We start from the raw sequence: 19,977 nt of genomic DNA, 5'->3' as shown, positions 1-19,977 counted from the left end.
GTCGGGCGTGGTGGAGACCCGCGCAGGCGACGCGTCCGATTCGTCCCCCCCCCCCCCCCCGCACATGGGCTGTCAGCGCGGGGAGACGTGGCGGGTGAAGGCGCAGCGGGATTGGTGCGAGGCGACGCTGAGGGACCGGTGGGCGCCACCCAGTCAGCGCGGTCGGCCACCAGGCCAGGTGAGGCCAGGCGCTCGGGGGAATCCACCTGGACGCCGTCAGAGACAGCAGGCTGGGCGGGTGAATCTGCCTGGGATCGCCCGCTGTTAGCCGAATCAGCAACAATTTCCGTGCCTGTTTTGTTGGTTTCCTCACACATAAAATGACAACGTGAATTAGCACAAACATCAACAGAACCAGAATTTTCTTGGGATTTTTGTACATGATCAAGATCATTTAATTCCCCCTCACGATCAGGTAGTGTAGTAGGATCAGAAAGGAGGGCAATTTCTGCACGAAGCAGGGCCCCGCATTGGGATGGAGTTTGGCAAAAGGAAAGAGTGTCTCATCAAAAATAACGCCACGAGAAATATATATATACGTCCGGTAGAAATTTCAAGGCATTTATAACCTTTATGAAGATTACTATAGCCAAGAAAAACACATTAAGTGGATCTAAACTCAAGTTTATGATGATTGTAGGGACGCAAATTTGGATAACAAGCACACCCAAATATTTTGAGGTAGTTGTAATCAGGTTTTTGATGATAGAGATGCTCTAACGGAGTAGTGTTGCCAATAACTTTGCTAGGGAGCCTATTAATAAGATAAGTGGCAGTGATAAAAGCTTCATCCCAGTACTTGAGAGGCATGGAAGCATGAGCTAAAAGAGAAAGGCCAACTTCAACAATGTGGCGATGTTTGCGCTCAGCAGAGCCATTCTGTTGATGAGCATGAGGGCAAGACACATGGTGGATTATTCCAATGCTACGGAAAAAAGAGTGGAGTTTTTCATACTCCCCTCCCCAGTCACTTTGGAATGCAAGAATTTTCCTATCAAATTGGCGTTCAACAAGTTTCTGAAATTCTTGGAAAATAGAGAAAACCTCAGATTTATATCGAAGCAAATAGATCCAAGTGAACTTGCTATAATCATCGATAAAACAGACATAATATTTTTTCTACCAAAAGAATCTCAGGCATGGCCCCATACATCACTGAAAATAAGTTCTAACGGAGCATGAGACACACTAGTTGACTTGGGATAAGGAAGCTGATGGCTCTTGGCACATTGACAAGCTTCACAAACAGACTCACAAACTTGACTAGAAGACAAAGAAAGTTTGTCTTTATTGACTATTTGTTTGACAATGATCGAAGATGGATGCCCTAATCGTTGATGCCATCATGCCAAGGAGGGCTTGATGACGGAGTAGACGTGACGACGCTTGCGACCTAATGCTCCGGATGGAATGGGGTAGAGCCCTCCAACGCATCTACCGTGATGAAGTAGTTCCCTCGTTGCCCGGTCCTTGATGAAAAAATAACGAGGGTGAGTTTCAAAGAAGACATTATTGTCGGTGGCTAGACGAGACATGGATGCAAGGTTCTTGTCAGCTTGAGGAACATGAAGGACATCTCTAAGAACAAGATTATGTTTAAGAGTAGGGGAATTAATAGAACCTTGACCGATGTGACAAATATCCATACCTCCGCCGCTGGCGGTGTGAATCTGGTCGGTGCCATGGTACCGCTCACGGAGGTCGAGTTGCTCGAGCTCGTTTGTCACGTGATCCGTAGTGCCAGAGTCCACGTACCAGACACCGTCACCACACTGGTCACGCATGGCAGCAGCAACATGGCGGGCGTCGGGCACGAAGTCTTCGTCGTAACGATGCCAGCAGTCAATCACCTCATGGCCAGACTTTTTGCAAAGCTGGCAGCGAGGACGGCCATGGGAAGGAGGGCGACGGCCGTTGTTGTTGTTGAAGCCGCCGCCATGGCCGTTGGTGTTGTATCCGCCCCCGCCATGGGAGCCAGAACCCCCACCAGAGCGGGCGGCATCGCCTGGAGGAGCGCCGCATCTGCGCCCACCGCCATGTTGGCCCTGGTGACCGCGCCCACGGCCGTGACCACGAGAGGCGGAGTTGACAGAGGACTGTCGAAGATCGCCGCCATGAAGGAGGGTGAGGCGGGCATCAAAACTGAGCAGCTGGCTGTAGAGCTCTTGGACGGTGATGGGTTCTACCCTGGCAGCAAGTGCAGATACCACCGGGTTGTACTCCATGTCCAAACCAGCAAGGATTTTGGAGACAATCTCCGGATCAAAGAGGGCCGCAGCCGTGCTTGCGACCTCATCAGTGAGACTTTTGATCTTACCAAGATAATCAACCATGGACATGTTACCTTTCTTGAGGTTGGTGAGCTCGATGCGAGTGTTTATCGCTTGGGCTTGACTTTGAGCAGCAAGCATGGCGTGGATGGTGCGCCACACCTCGGCCGGCGTCTGGAGCGTGGCGACCTGAGCAAGAATCTCACGGGAAAACAAACCCATTAAGTATCCTTGAAGTTGTTGCTGTTGTGCATACCAGAGGGATCTTGCAAAGTTGTCGACTTGTTCGTCTTTGCCGTCCTTGGTGATGGTGAGAGTGGCCGGCGGTGGCGGGCTCTTCTCATCGAGGTGGTGCTCCATCTGCGCGCCCCTGATCTGCGGGAGCACGATGGCCTTCCAGAGCAGGAAGTTGCCCCTCGTAAGCTTCTCTTGTGGTGGCGATCCAAGGGAGGTGGTATTGTGGGTGGAGGTGGAAGATGATGCAAAGGTGGAGGATGAGGTGGTGGAGAGCGCACCCATGGTGCTCGGCAGCATGGCAGCGGCAGTGGTGGACATGGTCTTGGTCGCGGGGTAGCTAGATGCAATCTCTCTCGATTGGATGAGGAAGAGGCTCTATTACCATGTAAAAGTATATGGGAAGCGTAGAACCCTTTGTCTCGGGCCGCACGTATATATTGGGCAAAAGCCTTGGCATACAAGTTACAGGGGAGATCGAGAGAACGATCAAGAGATCGACCGGGGCGGTCGTTACAGAAGGATAAGAGAGAAGAAGGGATAAGAGATAGTACAGAATTTAAACAAACTTCTATCCCTATACAACTCCTATACACGTCTATTCTAACAAGTGGATCTGCAACAGCGTGGAGGATCAGGCTGCTCCATGGCTGCAATACCCTAGGGAGCGGATCTGCATCAGTGTCAACAATGAGCCCCCGAGGCTGCCTTACCCCTGGCAGGTCTGTGCTGGTATTAGAAATGCACCATTTGAAGAAAACGAATACAATGTGCAAGCAAGACCACACCATCACCCTGACGAGCAAGCTGCAGAGTACTCGCTCGAACCCTACGAGCAACAAACTGATCGATGGAGGTATGATCGAGCCCCTCCTGAACCATATGAGCAAGCTAATATATTGAGGCATGTCCACACCAGTTCTAGTTATGCTCGGATCCCGCTGGACACTAAGCGTCAGGGCCAATCAGACGAAGGCCAGCCAGACAAAGATATGGGATTCCCTCCTGAGCTTCAAGAGGCTATCCTCATCTGGCATATCTCTACAAATGTCTTCCTCTCGTACAGCTCCAGCCCCAGCCCCAGGATCACAGGAGAAGAGTCCAAAGAACAAGCAAAGGTGATCGAGCAGATGTCAGATTATATGATGTTCCTCGTCGCTAACCGCCCCGAAATGCTACCAGGACTGACTATTAGGTACCCAGTACTATATTGACTCAATCACCATGAATTTGCTTACATCTCTCAAGTTACATGGAGGAAGAAGGAGATCAGAGGAGGGAGACGATGAGGAACCAGAGAAGAGATAGAGAGACGCTAGCCAGCCAAGCCAGGCCGAAGCCTTCCGATCCAAGCCACCTCTTCCGTGGGCACCCGTGTGCCTTTTGTAGTTGGAGGCCATCCATCTTCTGGGCCAAATCGATGTGAATAGGGCCGGCCCATAGCAAGGTCGCTGACAATCCCCCCTCCATAAGTTTCGGCTTGCCCTCAAGCCGACTCCATGTCGAACCACCGGGATCCCAAGGAACTTGCATTGCAAACTGAACCCAATCAAGGACCTTCTCATCTAGATCCCAAGCCAGTTGTAGGTCTTGTAACATGAGCACATCAGGAACCAGAATTAGACACAAATCACCTTGTCGACCAATTGTAGGCCACTGACTCAATCTTGTGACAATGTAGTCATCGTCATGACCAATAGGAACTTAGTTGACCAAGACATGGAGGTGGTAGTCTTGGTCGGCACAGACTTGGTCAAGGTATAATGCACCGTCGAAGTAGTGGCCACAACAACATATCAGCGCAACAAAAATCCACCATCCTCGCACCCCCTGAACGATCCCCATGAAGTTTGGCTTGATCCCAGGCCGACGACGAGTAAGACCACCAGGGTCCCAAGGCAAGTGCAACAGAGAAATGGTACGGACAACTGAGCTTCTGACCTCAATCTTCAAGCAATAGATCATAGGAGAGCAATCTTCGAGCAGTGCTTGGAACCATGGGATCTTCCATTGCATCAGTGCATGACCTTGTTGGTTCAGTTCCGAAGCAGAGAGGTCGACCATTATTTTCATTGGAAAGTTGTCAGGATCACATGCCAGAATTAGAACAGTGCCACCCCTTGCAGCAAACATGAACATTAGTAGTTGCTTCCACTTGCACAGATCACCTCCAGTCCTTAAATTTTTACAGGTAAGAATCACCCACTGCACCTTACACATGGATCTAGTAGTGCAGCAACTCCACCAAGCAATGACGCAAGGAAATTGTTCACTTCCGTGAAGTTCAATAGCTGCATATAATGAAGTACTTCCACCACTACAATATAGCATCACTGAACATAAAGTAGTCAGCTGATCGTTTCTTCCCAGGAGAAGCATTTTCAAGAAGGCCATGGCTTCAGCCTCGCTAGTGCCACCTTCCTGTAGGTTAGCCCAAGGAAACAAATGTTGGGCTAAACCTGTAGCATTCACTTGCAAGAAACTTCCAGAAACATAAAACACATGCCAAGGAGAAGCCTCAAAATTTTCAGCAGCTGGCTGCACATATTGATTATATGATAGCAATTTCTCAATTCCTCCGAGAATTTGCATCTTATGCTCAACAAAATATGCATCAGTGGGTCTAAATTGAGTAAAGGACAAGTACCAAGCAGTAACATTGCCAATACAATAGCAGATCTCCTGGTCCATTTTCGTGAGCCATAATTCCCTCAATTTCATATCAGCATGTTCATATACATCCCAGGCTAGTATCCAAGCAATTCTCCAATGGTTCATCTTAAAGGCACACAGAAATAAGTTGTCCAACAAAAAGGAATTTAACCCAAACTTGAATATAACGATCATGCAGTAGCTCTGCTCCAGAACAGTGAAAACACATGAGAATTTATACCTCGTCAACATTCCAGGTTTTGCACCTAATATAGAATAACTCCAAGAGCTCATAACCTCTGAGAATATGTCCAGAAGAATTTTCGTCGTAGAACCACTTGGAAGCCCTTCCACTCGTTCGACTTGTGAAGAATCTGTAGTTGATTGTAATCTTATGCAACAGAATGGTCCTGGTAAGAATAGCATGAAGAACAATATTTTTGATTAACCCAGCAACTTACACCAGTGAATGACATGTCCACTCCCTCCAATATCTGAATAGGCACAAATAGTGTCCATTAGAATCCATGCAAAACATTCAGAATCATAGAATGTAGCTTGCTCAAACAGGGCCTCTTTGCAACTGGGGTACTCCTTATTTAATTTTCCAAGGTATTGCAAACTGGTAATTCCTTCTCCTATTGTCGACATGAGCACCACTATACTGTGATAATTGTCAAATGTAACTCGCATCATTGCAGGAACCAACACAAATTTATCCCAGCAAGGCCAAGATCTCACTCCCTCTGATACTAGTAAATAGATCTGTTTCCATTTCAATGACCAGGATATCAATTCAACAGAGCACCATCTCATAGCATGATCAACTTCTACTGTAGTACAAGAAAACTTGTCCTGCTTAGATCGTGGATGGCAATAAGAACCTTGTCCCCCATGGTTAGATGTTTCCCAAAAATAGCAAACTGCATCAGCTTGGGGAATGGTAATCTGTAGAAGAATATCTTGCAAGCCAAACTGTCCTCTCCATCCACACTTCAGCAAACTGCCACACTCAGAAAAAAATCACCATAATAAAATTGGGTGCAGATCCACTTAAAGGCAATTGCAGTACTGAACTGGAAGATATGTGTAGCAACCATCTAGCAGTGTAAATAAGAATGGTACTATTCTCACCAACTGATAGATGCACGGGTATACCAGCTGAAGCAACTGTCAGTAGGCTCCCAAATTCTTCCATCAGCACCATTAGTTGCGGCGTAATTGATGATGTGATAGCTAGACATGATTCGAGAAGATCATTTTGAAGGAACCACCCGTGTAAAATATTCTGCTCACCACTCGAGGATTCGCTAATACATGTCGAATCACTGAAAAAGGAAGGCCACGGCAGAGGTCGGCGTACCTTTACCTTTTGCTCAATAACTGAAGCTACGGCTTCGCTGGTGTTGTACTCGAAGCAATCAGTTGAACACTGAGTAACTACAAAGTTATCCATATCAAAGATAGGGAACAACCAACGCAGAGGCATTGGCGAGGCTTCATGTGGCATTGTGAAGGATGTAGGTGCACTCCAGGGAACTAGGAACGACGCCATTGGGTCGTCTCTGTCAGTAATATGATAGAGGCCACATACATGTGCAGCGAGCTCAGGAGCGATGTCGCCGACGATCATGGATGAAGGTAGTATTGTGGACGAAGTGAGCGCCGACTCCTCGGGCGTGTCGCATCTTGGGCAAACTGTCGAACAGGTGGTGGGCGTCGGAGTGGCGGTGTTGGTGTCAACTTCAAGCACCTTGTCACTCATGCTGAGCTCCAGGACGGCAATGTCGGTGGTCGCGGACAGAGTTTGTGTTGCAGGCGCGGCGAGCTCAGACAGACTCGCGCTGATGGCGCCCGTGGACACCTCGAGTTGGAGGTTGTCGGTAGATGTAGCGGGCACCTCATCATGGCACTCAGCTGCGGCCAACGCCGCAGTCCACTCCGCGTAGGGAGTGTCGTCGTAGAAATACGAGGGTGCCATCTCGTCGTCATCCGGCATGGTGATGGTGGTGTAGACCGGCGGGACGAGGTCGACGGCAAGGATGCAGCAGCCATCATAGATAGAATGGCCATCCAAGGCAGCTCGAGCTCGGGTCGCCCTCCACTGAGACCGAAACTCGACGTATGCCTCCACGCCATACATCCCGTCCACCACCCGCTCGTACACGCAGATCACATATCCATCACCAGAGCGACGGAACAACTGATGAATCGACTCGATGGTGACCACCTGACGAACGTCGCTGTTCCGGGCGTGAAAAACGCCCTTGGGGCAGGCGAATTTGTGGCTTGGCATTTTGTCAAACAGGTTGTAGGCAGTGGTGGAGAAAATTTTTGATTGAAACTCTGGGGCTAGGATCTATGGCTCTGAATACCAAATGTTAGGTACCCAGTACTATATTGACTCAATCACCATGAATTTGCTTACATCTCTCAAGTTACATGGAGGAAGAAGGAGATCAGAGGAGGGAGACGATGAGGAACCAGAGAAGAGATAGAGAGACGCTAGCCAGCCAAGCCAGGCCGAAGCCTTCCGATCCAAGCCACCTCTTCTGTGGGCACCCGTGTGCCTTTTGTAGTTGGAGGCCATCCATCTTCTGGGCCAGATCGATGTGAATAGGGCCGGCCCATAGCAAGGTCGCTGACAATCCCCCCTCCATAAGTTTCGGCTTGCCCTCAAGCCGACTCCATGTCGAACCACCGAGATCCCAAGGAACTTGCATTGCAAACTGAACCCAATCAAGGACCTTCTCATCTAGATCCCAAGCTAGTTGTAGGTATTGTAACATGAGCACATCAGGAACCAGAATTACACACAAATCACCTTGTCGACCAACTGTAGGCCACTGACTCAATCTTGTGACAATGTAGTCATCGTCATGACCAATAGGAACTTGGTCGACCAAGACATGGAGGTGGTAGTCTTGGTCGGCACAAACTTGGTCAAGGTATAATGCACCGTCGTAGTAGTGGCCACAACAACATATCAGCGCAACAAAAATCCACCATCCTCGCACCCACTGAACGATCCCCATGAAGTTTGGCTTGATCCCAGGCCGACGACGAGTAAGACCACCAGGGTCCCAAGGCAAGTGCAACAGAGAAATGGTACGGACAACTGAGCTTCTGACCTCAATCTTCAAGCAATAGATCACAGGAGAGCACTCCTCGAGCAGTGCTTGGAACCATGGGATCTTCCATTGCATCAGTGCATCACCTCGTTGGTTCAATTCCGGACCAGAGAAGTCGACCATTATTTTCATTGGAAAGTTGTCAGGATCACATGCCAGAATCAGAACAGTGCCACCCCTTGCAGCAAACATGAACATTAGTAGTTGCTTCCACTTGCACAGATCACCTCCAGTCCTTAAATTTTTACAGGTAAGAATCACCCACTGCACCTTACACATGGAGCTAGTAGTGCAGCAACTCCACCAAGCAATGACGCAAGGAAATTGTTCACTTCCTTGAAGTTCAATAGCTGCATATAATGAAGTACTGCCACCACTACAATATAGCATCACTGAACATAAAGTAGTCAGCTGATCTTTTCTTCTCAGGAGAAGCATTTTCAAGAAGGCCATGGCTTCAGCCTCGCTAGTGCCACCTTCCTGTAGGTTAGCCCAAGGAAACAAATGTTGGGCTAAACCTGTAGCATTCACTTGCAAGAAACTTCCAGAAACATATAACACATGCCACGGAGAAGCCTCAAAATTTTCAGCAGCTGGCTGCACATATTGCTTATATGATAGCCATTTCTCAATTCCTCCGAGAATTTGCATCCTATGCTCAACAAAATATGCATCAGTGCGTGTGAATCATGTAAAGGACAAGTACCAAGAAGTAACATCGCCAATACAATAGCAGATCTCCTGGTCCATTTTCGTGAGCCATAATTCCATCAATTTCATATCAGCATGTTCATATACATCCCAGGCTAGTATCCAAGCAATTCTCCAATGGTTCATCTTAAAGGCACACAGAAATAAGTTGTCCAACAAAAAGGAATTTAACCCAAACTTGAATATAACGATCATGCAGTAGCTCTGCTCCAGAACAGTTCAAAACACATGAGAATTTATACCTCGTCAACATTCCAGGTTTTGCACCTAATATAGAATAACTCCAAGAGCTCATAACCTCTGAGAATATGTCCAGAAGAATTTTCGTCGTAGAACCACTTGGAAGCCCTTCCACTCGTTCGACTTGTGAAGAATCTGTAGTTGATTGTAATCTTATGCAACAGAATGGTCCTGGTAAGAATAGCATGAAGAACAATATTTTTGATTAACCCAGCAACTTACACCAGTGAATGACATGTCCACTCCCTCCAATATCTGAATAGGCACAAATAGTGTCCATTAGAATCCATGCAAAACATTCAGAATCATAGAATGTAGCTTGCTCAAACAGGGCCTCTTTGCAACTGGGGTACTCCTTATTTAATTTTCCAAGGTATTGCAAACTGGTAATTCCTTCTCCTATTGTCGACATGAGCACCACTATACTGTGATAATTGTCAAATGTAACTCGCATCATTGCAGGAACCAACACAAATTTATCCCAGCAAGGCCAAGATCTCACTCCCTCTGATACTAGTAAATAGATCTGTTTCCATTTCAATGACCAGGATATCAATTCAACAGAGCACCATCTCATAGCATGATCAACTTCTACTGTAGTACAAGAAAACTTGTCCTGCTTAGATCGTGGATGGCAATAAGAACCTTGTCCCCCATGGTTAGATGTTTCCCAAAAATAGCAAACTGCATCAGCTTGGGGAATGGTAATCTGTAGAAGAATATCTTGCAAGCCAAACTGTCCTCTCCATCCACACTTCAGCAAACTGCCACACTCAGAAAAAAATCACCATAATAAAATTGGGTGCAGATCCACTTAAAGGCAATTGCAGTACTGAACTGGAAGATATGTGTAGCAACCATCTAGCAGTGTAAATAAGAATGGTACTGCTCTCACCAACTGATAGATGCACGGGTATACCAGCTGAAGCAACTGTCAGTAGGCTCCCAAATTCTTCCATCAGCACCATTAGTTGCGGCGTAATTGATGATGTGATAGCTAGACATGATTCGAGAAGATCATTTTGAAGGAACCACCCGTGTAAAATATTCTGCTCACCACTCGAGGATTCGCTAATACATGTCGAATCACTGAAAAAGGAAGGCCACGGCAGAGGTCGGCGTACCTTTACCTTTTGCTCAATAACTGAAGCTACGGCTTCGCTGGTGTTGTAGTCGAAGCAATCAGTTGAACACTTAGTAACTGCAAAGTTATCCATATCAAAGATAGGGAACAACCAACGCGGAGGCATTGGCGAGGCTTCATGTGGCATTGTGAAGGATGTAGGTGCAGTCCAGGGAACTAGGAACGATGCCATTGGGTCGTCTCTGTCAGTAATATGATAGAGGCCACATACATGTGCAGCAAGCTCAGGAGCGATGTCGCCGACGATCATGGATGAAGGTAGTATCGTGGACGAAGTGAGCGCCAACTCCTCGGGCATGTCGCATCTTGGGCAACCTGTCGAACAGGTGGTGGGCGTTGGAGCGGCGGTGTTGGTGTCAACTTCAAGCACCTTGTCACTCACGCTAAGCTCCAGGACGGCAATGTCGGTGGTCGCCGACAGAGTTTGTGCTGCAGGCGCGGCGAGCTCGGACAGACTCGCGCTGATGGCGCCCATGGACGCCTCGAGTTGGAGGTTGTCGGTGGATGTAGCGGGCACCTCATCATGGCACTCAGCTGCAGCCAACGCCGCAGTCCACTCCGCGTAGGGAGTGTTGTCATAGAAGTACGAGGGTGCCATCTCGTCGTCATCCGGCATGGTGATGGTGGTGTACACCGGCGGGACGAGGTCGACGGCAAGGATGCAGCAGCCATCATAGATAGCATGGCCATCCAAGGCAGCTCGAGCTCGGGTCGCCCTCCATTGAGACCAGAACTCGACGTATGCCTCCATGCCATACATCCCGTCCACCACCCGCTCGTACACGCAGATCACATATCCATCACCGGAGCGACGGAACAACTGACGAATCGACTCGATGGTGACCACCTGACGAACGTCGCTGATCCGGGCATGAAGAACGCCCTTGGGGCAGGCGAATTTGTGGCTTGGCATTTTGTCAAACAGGTTGTATGCAGTGGTGGAGAAAATTTTTGATTGAAACTCTGGGGCTAGGATATGGCTCTGAATACCAAATGTTAGGTACCCAGTACTATATTGACTCAATCACCATGAATTTGCTTACATCTCTCAAGTTACATGGAGGAAGAAGGAGATCAGAGGAGGGAGACGATGAGGAACCAGAGAAGAGATAGAGAGACGCTAGCCAGCCAAGCCAGGCCGAAGCCTTCCGATCCAAGCCACCTCTTCTGTGGGCACCCGTGTGCCTTTTGTAGTTGGAGGCCATCCATCTTCTGGGCCAGATCGATGTGAATAGGGCCGGCCCATAGCAAGGTCGCTGACAATCCCCCCTCCATAAGTTTCGGCTTGCCCTCAAGCCGACTCCATGTCGAACCACCGAGATCCCAAGGAACTTGCATTGCAAACTGAACCCAATCAAGGACCTTCTCATCTAGATCCCAAGCTAGTTGTAGGTATTGTAACATGAGCACATCAGGAACCAGAATTACACACAAATCACCTTGTCGACCAACTGTAGGCCACTGACTCAATCTTGTGACAATGTAGTCATCGTCATGACCAATAGGAACTTGGTCGACCAAGACATGGAGGTGGTAGTCTTGGTCGGCACAAACTTGGTCAAGGTATAATGCACCGTCGTAGTAGTGGCCACAACAACATATCAGCGCAACAAAAATCCACCATCCTCGCACCCACTGAACGATCCCCATGAAGTTTGGCTTGATCCCAGGCCGACGACGAGTAAGACCACCAGGGTCCCAAGGCAAGTGCAACAGAGAAATGGTATGGACAACTGAGCTTCTGACCTCAATCTTCAAGCAATAGATCACAGGAGAGCACTCCTCGAGCAGTGCTTGGAACCATGGGATCTTCCATTGCATCAGTGCATCACCTCGTTGGTTCAATTCCGGACCAGAGAAGTCGACCATTATTTTCATTGGAAAGTTGTCAGGATCACATGCCAGAATCAGAACAGTGCCACCCCTTGCAGCAAACATGAACATTAGTAGTTGCTTCCACTTGCACAGATCACCTCCAGTCCTTAATTTTTTACAGGTAAGAATCACCCACTGCACCTTACACATGGAGCTAGTAGTGCAGCAACTCCACCAAGCAATGACGCAAGGAAATTGTTCACTTCCTTGAAGTTCAATAGCTGCATATAATGAAGTACTTCCACCACTACAATATAGCATCACTGAACATAAAGTAGTCAGCTGATCTTTTCTTCTCAGGAGAAGCATTTTCAAGAAGGCCATGGCTTCAGCCTCGCTAGTGCCACCTTCCTGTAGGTTAGCCCAAGGAAACAAATGTTGGGCTAAACCTGTAGCATTCACTTGCAAGAAACTTCCAGAAACATATAACACATGCCACGGAGAAGCCTCAAAATTTTCAGCAGCTGGCTGCACATATTGCTTATATGATAGCCATTTCTCAATTCCTCCGAGAATTTGCATCCTATGCTCAACAAAATATGCATCAGTGCGTGTGAATCATGTAAAGGACAAGTACCAAGAAGTAACATCGCCAATACAATAGCAGATCTCCTGGTCCATTTTCGTGAGCCATAATTCCATCAATTTCATATCAGCATGTTCATATACATCCAAGTCTAGTATCCAAGCAATTCTCCAATGGTTCATCTTGAAGACACACAGAAATAAGTTGTCCAACAAAAAGGAATTTAACCCAAACTTGAATATAACGATCATGTAGTAGCTCTGCTCCAGAACAGTTCAAAACACATGAGAATTTATACCTCGTCAACATTCCAGGTTTTGCACCTAATATAGAATAACTCCAAGAGCTCATAACCTCTGAGAATATGTCCAGAAGAATTTTGGTCGTAGAACCACTTGGAATCCCTTCCACTCATTCGACTTGTGAAGAATCTGTAGTTGATTGTAATCTTATGCAATAGAATGGTCCTGGTAAGAATAGCATGAAGAACAATATTTGTGATTGACCTAGCAACTTACACCAGTGAATGACATGTCCACTCCCTCCAATATCTGAATAGGCACAAATAGTGTCCATTAGAATCCATGCAAAACATTCAGAATCATAGAATGTAGCGTGCTCAAATAGGGCCTCTTTGCAACTGGGGTACTCCCTATTTAATTTTCCAAGGTATTGCAAACTGGTAATTCCTTCTCCTATTATCGACATGAGCACCACTATACTGTGATAATTGTCAAATGTAACTCGCATCATTGCAGGAACCAACACAAATTTATCCCAGCAAGGCCAAGATCTCACTCCCTCTGATACTAGTAAATAGATCTGTTTCCATTTCAATGACCAGGATATCAATTCAACAGAGCACCATCTCATAGCATGATCAACTTCTATTGTAGTACAAGAAAACTTGTCCTGCTCAGATCGCGGACGGCAATAAGAACCTTGCCCCCATGGTTAGATGTTTCCCAACAATAGCAAACTGCATCAGCTTGGGGAATGGTAATCTGTACAAGAATATCTTGCAAGCCAAACTGTCCTCTCCATCCACACTTCAGCAAACTGCCACACTCGGAAAAAATCACCATAATAAAATTGGGTGCAGATCCACTTAAAGGCAATTGCAGTACTGAACTGGAAGATATCTGTAGCAACCATCTAGCCGTGTAAATAAGAATGGTACTGCTCTCACCAACTGATAGATGCACGGGTATACCAGCTGAAGCAACTGTCAGTAGGCTCCCAAATTCTTCCATCAGCACCATTAGTTGCGGTGTAATTGATGATGTGATAGCTAGACATGATTCGAGAAGATCATTTTGAAGGAACCACCCGTGTAAAATATTCTGCTCACCACTCGAGGATTCGCTAATACATGTCGAATCACTGAAAAAGGAAGGCCATGGCAGAGGTCGGAGTACCTGTACCTTTTGCTCAATAACTGAAGCTACGGCTTCGCTGGTGTTGTAGTCGAAGCAATCAGTTGAACACTTAGTAACTGCAAAGTTATCCATATCAAAGACAGGGAACAACCAACGCGGAGGCATTGGCGAGGCTTCATGTGGCATTGTGAAGGATGTAGGTGCAGTCCAGGGAACTAGGAACGATGCCATTGGGTCGTCTCTGTCAGTAATATGATAGAGGCCACATACATGTGCAGCAAGCTCAGGAGCGATGTCGCCGACGATCATGGATGAAGGTAGTATCGTGGACGAAGTGAGCGCCAACTCCTCGGGCATGTCGCATCTTGGGCAACCTGTCGAACAGGTGGTGGGCGTTGGAGCGGCGGTGTTGGTGTCAACTTCAAGCACCTTGTCACTCACGCTAAGCTCCAGGACGGCAATGTCGGTGGTCGCCGACAGAGTTTGTGCTACAGGCGCGGCGAGCTCGGACAGACTCGCGCTGATGGCGCCCATGGACGCCTCGAGTTGGAGGTTGTCGGTGGATGTAGCGGGCACCTCATCATGGCACTCAGCTGCAGCCAACGCCGCAGTCCACTCCGCGTAGGGAGTGTTGTCATAGAAGTACGAGGGTGCCATCTCGTCGTCATCCGGCATGGTGATGGTGGTGTACACCGGCGGGACGAGGTCGACGGCAAGGATGCAGCAGCCATCATAGATAGCATGGCCATCCAAGGCAGCTCGAGCTCGGGTCGCCCTCCATTGAGACCAGAACTCGACGTATGCCTCCATGCCATACATCCCGTCCACCACCCGCTCGTACACGCAGATCACATATCCATCACCGGAGCGACGGAACAACTGACGAATCGACTCGATGGTGACCACCTGACGAACGTCGCTGATCCGGGCATGAAGAACGCCCTTGGGGCAGGCGAATTTGTGGCTTGGCATTTTGTCAAACAGGTTGTATGCAGTGGTGGAGAAAATTTTTGATCGAAACTCTAGGGCTAGGATATAGCTCTGAATACCAAATGTTAGGTACCCAGTACTATATTGACTCAATCACCATGAATTTGCTTATATCTCTCAAGTTACATGGAGGAAGAAGGAGATCAGAGGAGGGAGACGATGAGGAACCAGAGAAGAGATAGAGAGACGCTAGCCAGCCAAGCCAGGTTGAAGCCTTCCGATCCAAGCCACCTCTTCCGTGGGCACCCGTGTGCCTTTTGTAGTTGGAGGCCATCCATCTTCTGGGCCAGATCGATGTGAATAGGGCCGGCCCATAGCAAGGTCGCTGACAATCCCCCCTCCATAAGTTTCGGCTTGCCCTCAAGCCGACTCCATGTCGAACCACCGGGATCCCAAGGAACTTGCATTGCAAACTGAACCCAATCAAGGACCTTCTCATCTAGATCCCAAGCCAGTTGTAGGTCTTGTAACATGAGCACATCAGGAACCAGAATTAGACATAAATCGCCTTGTCGACCAATTGTAGGCCACTGACTAAATCTTGTGACAATGTAGTCATCGTCATGACCAATAGGAACTTGGTCGACCAAGACATGGAGGTGGTAGTCTTGGTCGGCACAGACTTGGTCAAGGTATAATGCACCGTCGAAGTACTGGCCACAACAACATATCAGCGCAACAAAAATCCACCATCCTCGCACCCACTGAACGATCCCCATGAAGTTTGGCTTGATCCCAGGCCAACGACGAGTAAGACCACCAGGGTCCCAAGGCAAGTGCAACAGAGAAATGGTATGGACAACTGAGCTTCTGACCTCAATCTTCAAGCAATATATCACAAGAGAGCACTCTTCGAGCAGTGCTTGGAACCATGGGATCTTCCATTGCATCAGTGCATGACCTCGTTGGTTCAGTTCCGGAGAAGAGAGGTCGACCATTATTTTCATTGGAAAGTTGTAAGGATCACATGCCAGAATCAGAACAGTGCCACCCCTTGCAGCAAACATGAACATTAGTAGTTGCTTCCACTTGCACAGATCACCTCCAGTCCTTAAATTTTTACAGGTAAGAATCACCCACTGCACCTTACACATGGATCTAGTAGTGCAGCAACTCCACCAAGCAATGACGCAAGGAAATTGTTCACTTCCGTGAAGTTCAATAGCTGCATATAATGAAGTACTTCCACCACTACAATATAGCATCACTGAACATAAAGTAGTCAGCTGATCTTTTCTTCCAAGGAGAAGCATTTTCAAGAAGGCCATGGCTTCAGCCTCGCTAGTGCCACCTTCCTGTAGGTTAGCCCAAGGAAACAAATGTTGGGCTAAACCTGTAGCATTCACTTGCAAGAAACTTCCAGAAACATAAAACACATGCCAAGGAGAAGCCTCAAAATTTTCAGCAGTTGGCTGCACATACTGATTATATGATAGCCATTTCTCAATTCCTCCGAGAATTTGCATCTTATGCTCAATAAAATATGCATCAGTGGGTCTGAATCGTGTAAAGGACAAGTACCAAACAGTAACATCGCCAATACAATAACAGATCTCCTAGTCCATTTTCGTGAGCCATAATTCCCTCAATTTTATATCAGCATGTTCATATACATCCCAGTCTAGTATCCAAGCAATTCTCCAATGGTTCATCTTAAAGGCACACAGAAATAAGTTGTCCAACAAAAAGGAATTTAACCCAAACTTGAATATAACGATCATGCAGTAGCTCTGCTCCAGAACAGTTTAAAACACATGAGAATTTATACCTCGTCAACATTCCAGGTTTTGCACCTAATATAGAATAACTCCAAGAGCACATAACCTCTGAGAATATGTCCAGAAGAATTTTGGTCGTAGAACCACTTGGAAGCCCTTCCACTCGTTCGACTTGTGAAGAATCTGTAGTTGATTGTAATCTTATGCAACAGAATGGTCCTGCTAAGAATAGCATGAAGAACAATATTTTTGATTGACCCAGCAACTTACACCAGTGAATGACATGTCCACTCCCTCCAATATCTGAATAGGCACAAATAGTGTCCATTGGAATCCATGAAAAACATTCAGAATCATAGAATGTAGCTTGCTCAAACAGGGCCTCTTTGCAACTGGGGTACTCCTTATTTAATTTTCCAAGGTATTGCAAATTGGTAATTCCTTCTCCTATTGTCGACATGAGCACCACTATACCGTGATAATTGTCAAATGTAACTCGCATCATTGCAGGAACCAACACAAATTTATCCCAGCAAGGCCAAGAAATCACTCCCTCTAATACTAGTAAATAGATCTGTTTCCATTTCAATGACCAGGATATCAATTCAACAGAGCACCATCTCATAGCATGATCAACTTCTACTATAGTACAAGAAAACTTGTCCTGCTCAAATCACGGACGGCAATAAGAACCTTGTCCCCCATGGTTAGATGTTTCCCAAAAATAGCAAACTGCATCAGCTTGGGGAATGGTAATATGTACAAGAATATCTTGCAAGCCAAACTGTCCTCTCCATCCACACTTCAGCAAGCTGCCACACTCGGAAAAATCGCCATAATAAAATTGGGTGCAGATCCACTTAAAGGCAATTGTAGTACTGAACTGGAAGATATCTGTAGCAACCATCTAGCAGTGTAAATAAAAATGGTACTGCTCTCACCAACTGATATATGCACGGGTATACCAGCTGAAGCAACTGTCAGTAGGCTCCCAAATTCTTCCATCAGCACCATTAGTTGCGGCGTAATTGATGATGTGATAGCTAGACATGATTCGAGAAGATCATTTTGAAGGAACCACCCGTGTAAAATATTCTGCTCACCACTCGAGGATTCGCTAATACATGTCGAATCACTGAAAAAGGAAGGCCATGGCAGAGGTCGGAGTACCTGTACCTTTTGCTCAATAACTGAAACTACGGCTTCGCTGGTGTTGTAGTCGAAGCAATCAGTTGAACACTTAGTAACTGCAAAGTTATCCATATCAAAGACAGGGAACAACCAACGCGGAGGCATTGGCGAGGCTTCATGTGGCATTGTGAAGGATGTAGGTGCAGTCCAGGGAACTAGGAACGATGCCATTGGGTCGTCTCTGTCAGTAATATGATAGAGGCCACATACATGTGCAGCAAGCTCAGGAGCGATGTCGCCGACGATCATGGATGAAGGTAGTATCGTGGACGAAGTGAGCGCCAACTCCTCGGGCATGTCGCATCTTGGGCAACCTGTCGAACAGGTGGTGGGCGTTGGAGCGGCGGTGTTGGTGTCAACTTCAAGCACCTTGTCACTCACGCTAAGCTCCAGGACGGCAATGTCGGTGGTCGCCGACAGAGTTTGTGCTGCAGGCGCGGCGAGCTCGGACAGACTCGCGCTGATGGCGCCCATGGACGCCTCGAGTTGGAGGTTGTCGGTGGATGTAGCGGGCACCTCATCATGGCACTCAGCTGCAGCCAACGCCGCAGTCCACTCCGCGTAGGGAGTGTTGTCATAGAAGTACGAGGGTGCCATCTCGTCGTCATCCGGCATGGTGATGGTGGTGTAGACCGGCGGGACGAGGTCGACGGCAAGGATGCAGCAGCCATCATAGATAGCATGGCCATCCAAGGCAGCTCGAGCTCGGGTCGCCCTCCATTGAGACCAGAACTCGACGTATGCCTCCACGCCATACATCCCGTCCACCACCCGCTCGTACACGCAGATCACATATCCATCACCTGAGCGACGGAACAACTGACGAATCGACTCGATGGTGACCACCTGACGAACGTCGCTGATCCGGGCGTGAAGAACGCCCTTGGGGTAGGCGAATTTGTGGCTTGGCATTTTGTCAAACATGTTGTAAGCAGTGGTGGAGAAATTTTTTGATTGAAACTCTGGGGCTAGGATCTATGGCTCTGAATACCAAATGTTAGGTACCCAGTACTATATTGACTCAATCACCATGAATTTGCTTACATCTCTCAAGTTACATGGAGGAAGAAGGAGATCAGAGGAGGGAGACGATGAGGAACCAAAGAAGAGATAGAGAGACGCTAGCCAGCGAAGCCAGGCTGAAGCCTTCCGATCCAAGCCACCTCTTCTGTGGGCACCCGTGTGCCTTTTGTAGTTGGAGGCCATCCATCTTCTGGGCCAGATCGATGTGAATAGGGCCGGCCCATAGCAAGGTCGCTGACAATCCCCCCTCCATAAGTTTCGGCTTGCCCTCAAGCCGACTCCATGTCGAACCACCTGGATCCCAAGGAACTTGCATTGCAAACTGAACCCAATCAAGGACCTTCTCATCTAGATCCCAAGCTAGTTGTAGGTCTTGTAACATGAGCACATCAGGAACCAGAATTAGACACAAATCACCTTGTCGACCAATTGTAGGCCACTGACTCAATCTTGTGACAATGTAGTCATCGTCATGACCAATAGGAACTTGGTCGACCAAGACATGGAGGTGGTAGTCTTGGTCGGCACAAACTTGGTCAAGGTATAATGCACCGTCGAAGTAGTGGCCACAACAACATATCAGCGCAACAAAAATCCACCATCCTCGCACCCACTGAACGATCCCCATGAAGTTTGGCTTGATCCCAGGCCGACGATGAGTAAGACCACCAGGGTCCCAAGGCAAGTGCAACAGAGAAATGGTACGGACAACTGAGCTTCTGACCTCATTCTTCAAGCAATAGATCACAGGAGAGCACTCTTCGAGCAGTGCTTGGAACCATGGGATCTTCCATTGCATCAGTGCATCACCTCGTTGGTTCAATTCCGGACCAGAGAAGTTGACCATTATTTTCATTGGAAAGTTGTCAGGATCACATGCCAGAATCAGAACA

General features: G+C 47.7%; 4 protein-coding genes and 1 pseudogene across 4 annotated transcripts; all 5 read right to left on the bottom strand.

The window, feature by feature from the left end:
• Positions 1-2,134: 2,134 nt before the first annotated feature.
• LOC125533312 (small nucleolar RNA Z247) lies at positions 2,135-2,270 on the bottom strand (annotated as a pseudogene).
• A 3,814-nt stretch (positions 2,271-6,084) lies between these two features.
• On the bottom strand, positions 6,085-8,256 carry LOC147992678 (uncharacterized). Its single transcript, XM_087539105.1, has 2 exons — positions 6,520-8,256; positions 6,085-6,159 (listed from the first exon to the last, which is right to left on the bottom strand). The coding sequence occupies exons 1-2, from the start codon at positions 7,450-7,452 to the stop codon at positions 6,085-6,087; spliced, it is 1,008 nt and encodes a 335-aa protein (XP_087395231.1). The 5' UTR covers positions 7,453-8,256.
• A 1,671-nt stretch (positions 8,257-9,927) lies between these two features.
• Positions 9,928-11,295, bottom strand: LOC147992677 (uncharacterized). Its single transcript, XM_087539104.1, has 2 exons — positions 10,363-11,295; positions 9,928-10,002 (listed from the first exon to the last, which is right to left on the bottom strand). The coding sequence occupies exons 1-2, from the start codon at positions 11,293-11,295 to the stop codon at positions 9,928-9,930; spliced, it is 1,008 nt and encodes a 335-aa protein (XP_087395230.1).
• A 2,375-nt stretch (positions 11,296-13,670) lies between these two features.
• Positions 13,671-15,134, bottom strand: LOC147992676 (uncharacterized). The gene has a single exon (XM_087539103.1). It carries the CDS (start codon positions 15,132-15,134, stop codon positions 13,671-13,673), a length of 1,464 nt encoding a protein of 487 aa, XP_087395229.1.
• Positions 15,135-17,674: 2,540 nt separating this feature from the next.
• Positions 17,675-19,107, bottom strand: LOC147992675 (uncharacterized). The gene has a single exon (XM_087539102.1). The coding sequence runs from the start codon at positions 18,983-18,985 to the stop codon at positions 17,675-17,677; it is 1,311 nt and encodes a 436-aa protein (XP_087395228.1). The 5' UTR covers positions 18,986-19,107.
• Positions 19,108-19,977: the final 870 nt, after the last annotated feature.

The sequence above is a fragment of the Triticum urartu genome, chromosome 1A (assembly GCF_056163025.1).
Source record: "Triticum urartu cultivar PI428250 chromosome 1A, HENAU_Tu73, whole genome shotgun sequence".
In the NCBI taxonomy this organism is placed as follows: Eukaryota; Viridiplantae; Streptophyta; class Magnoliopsida; order Poales; family Poaceae; genus Triticum; species Triticum urartu.
This window is presented reverse-complemented; position numbering and strand designations above follow the sequence as displayed.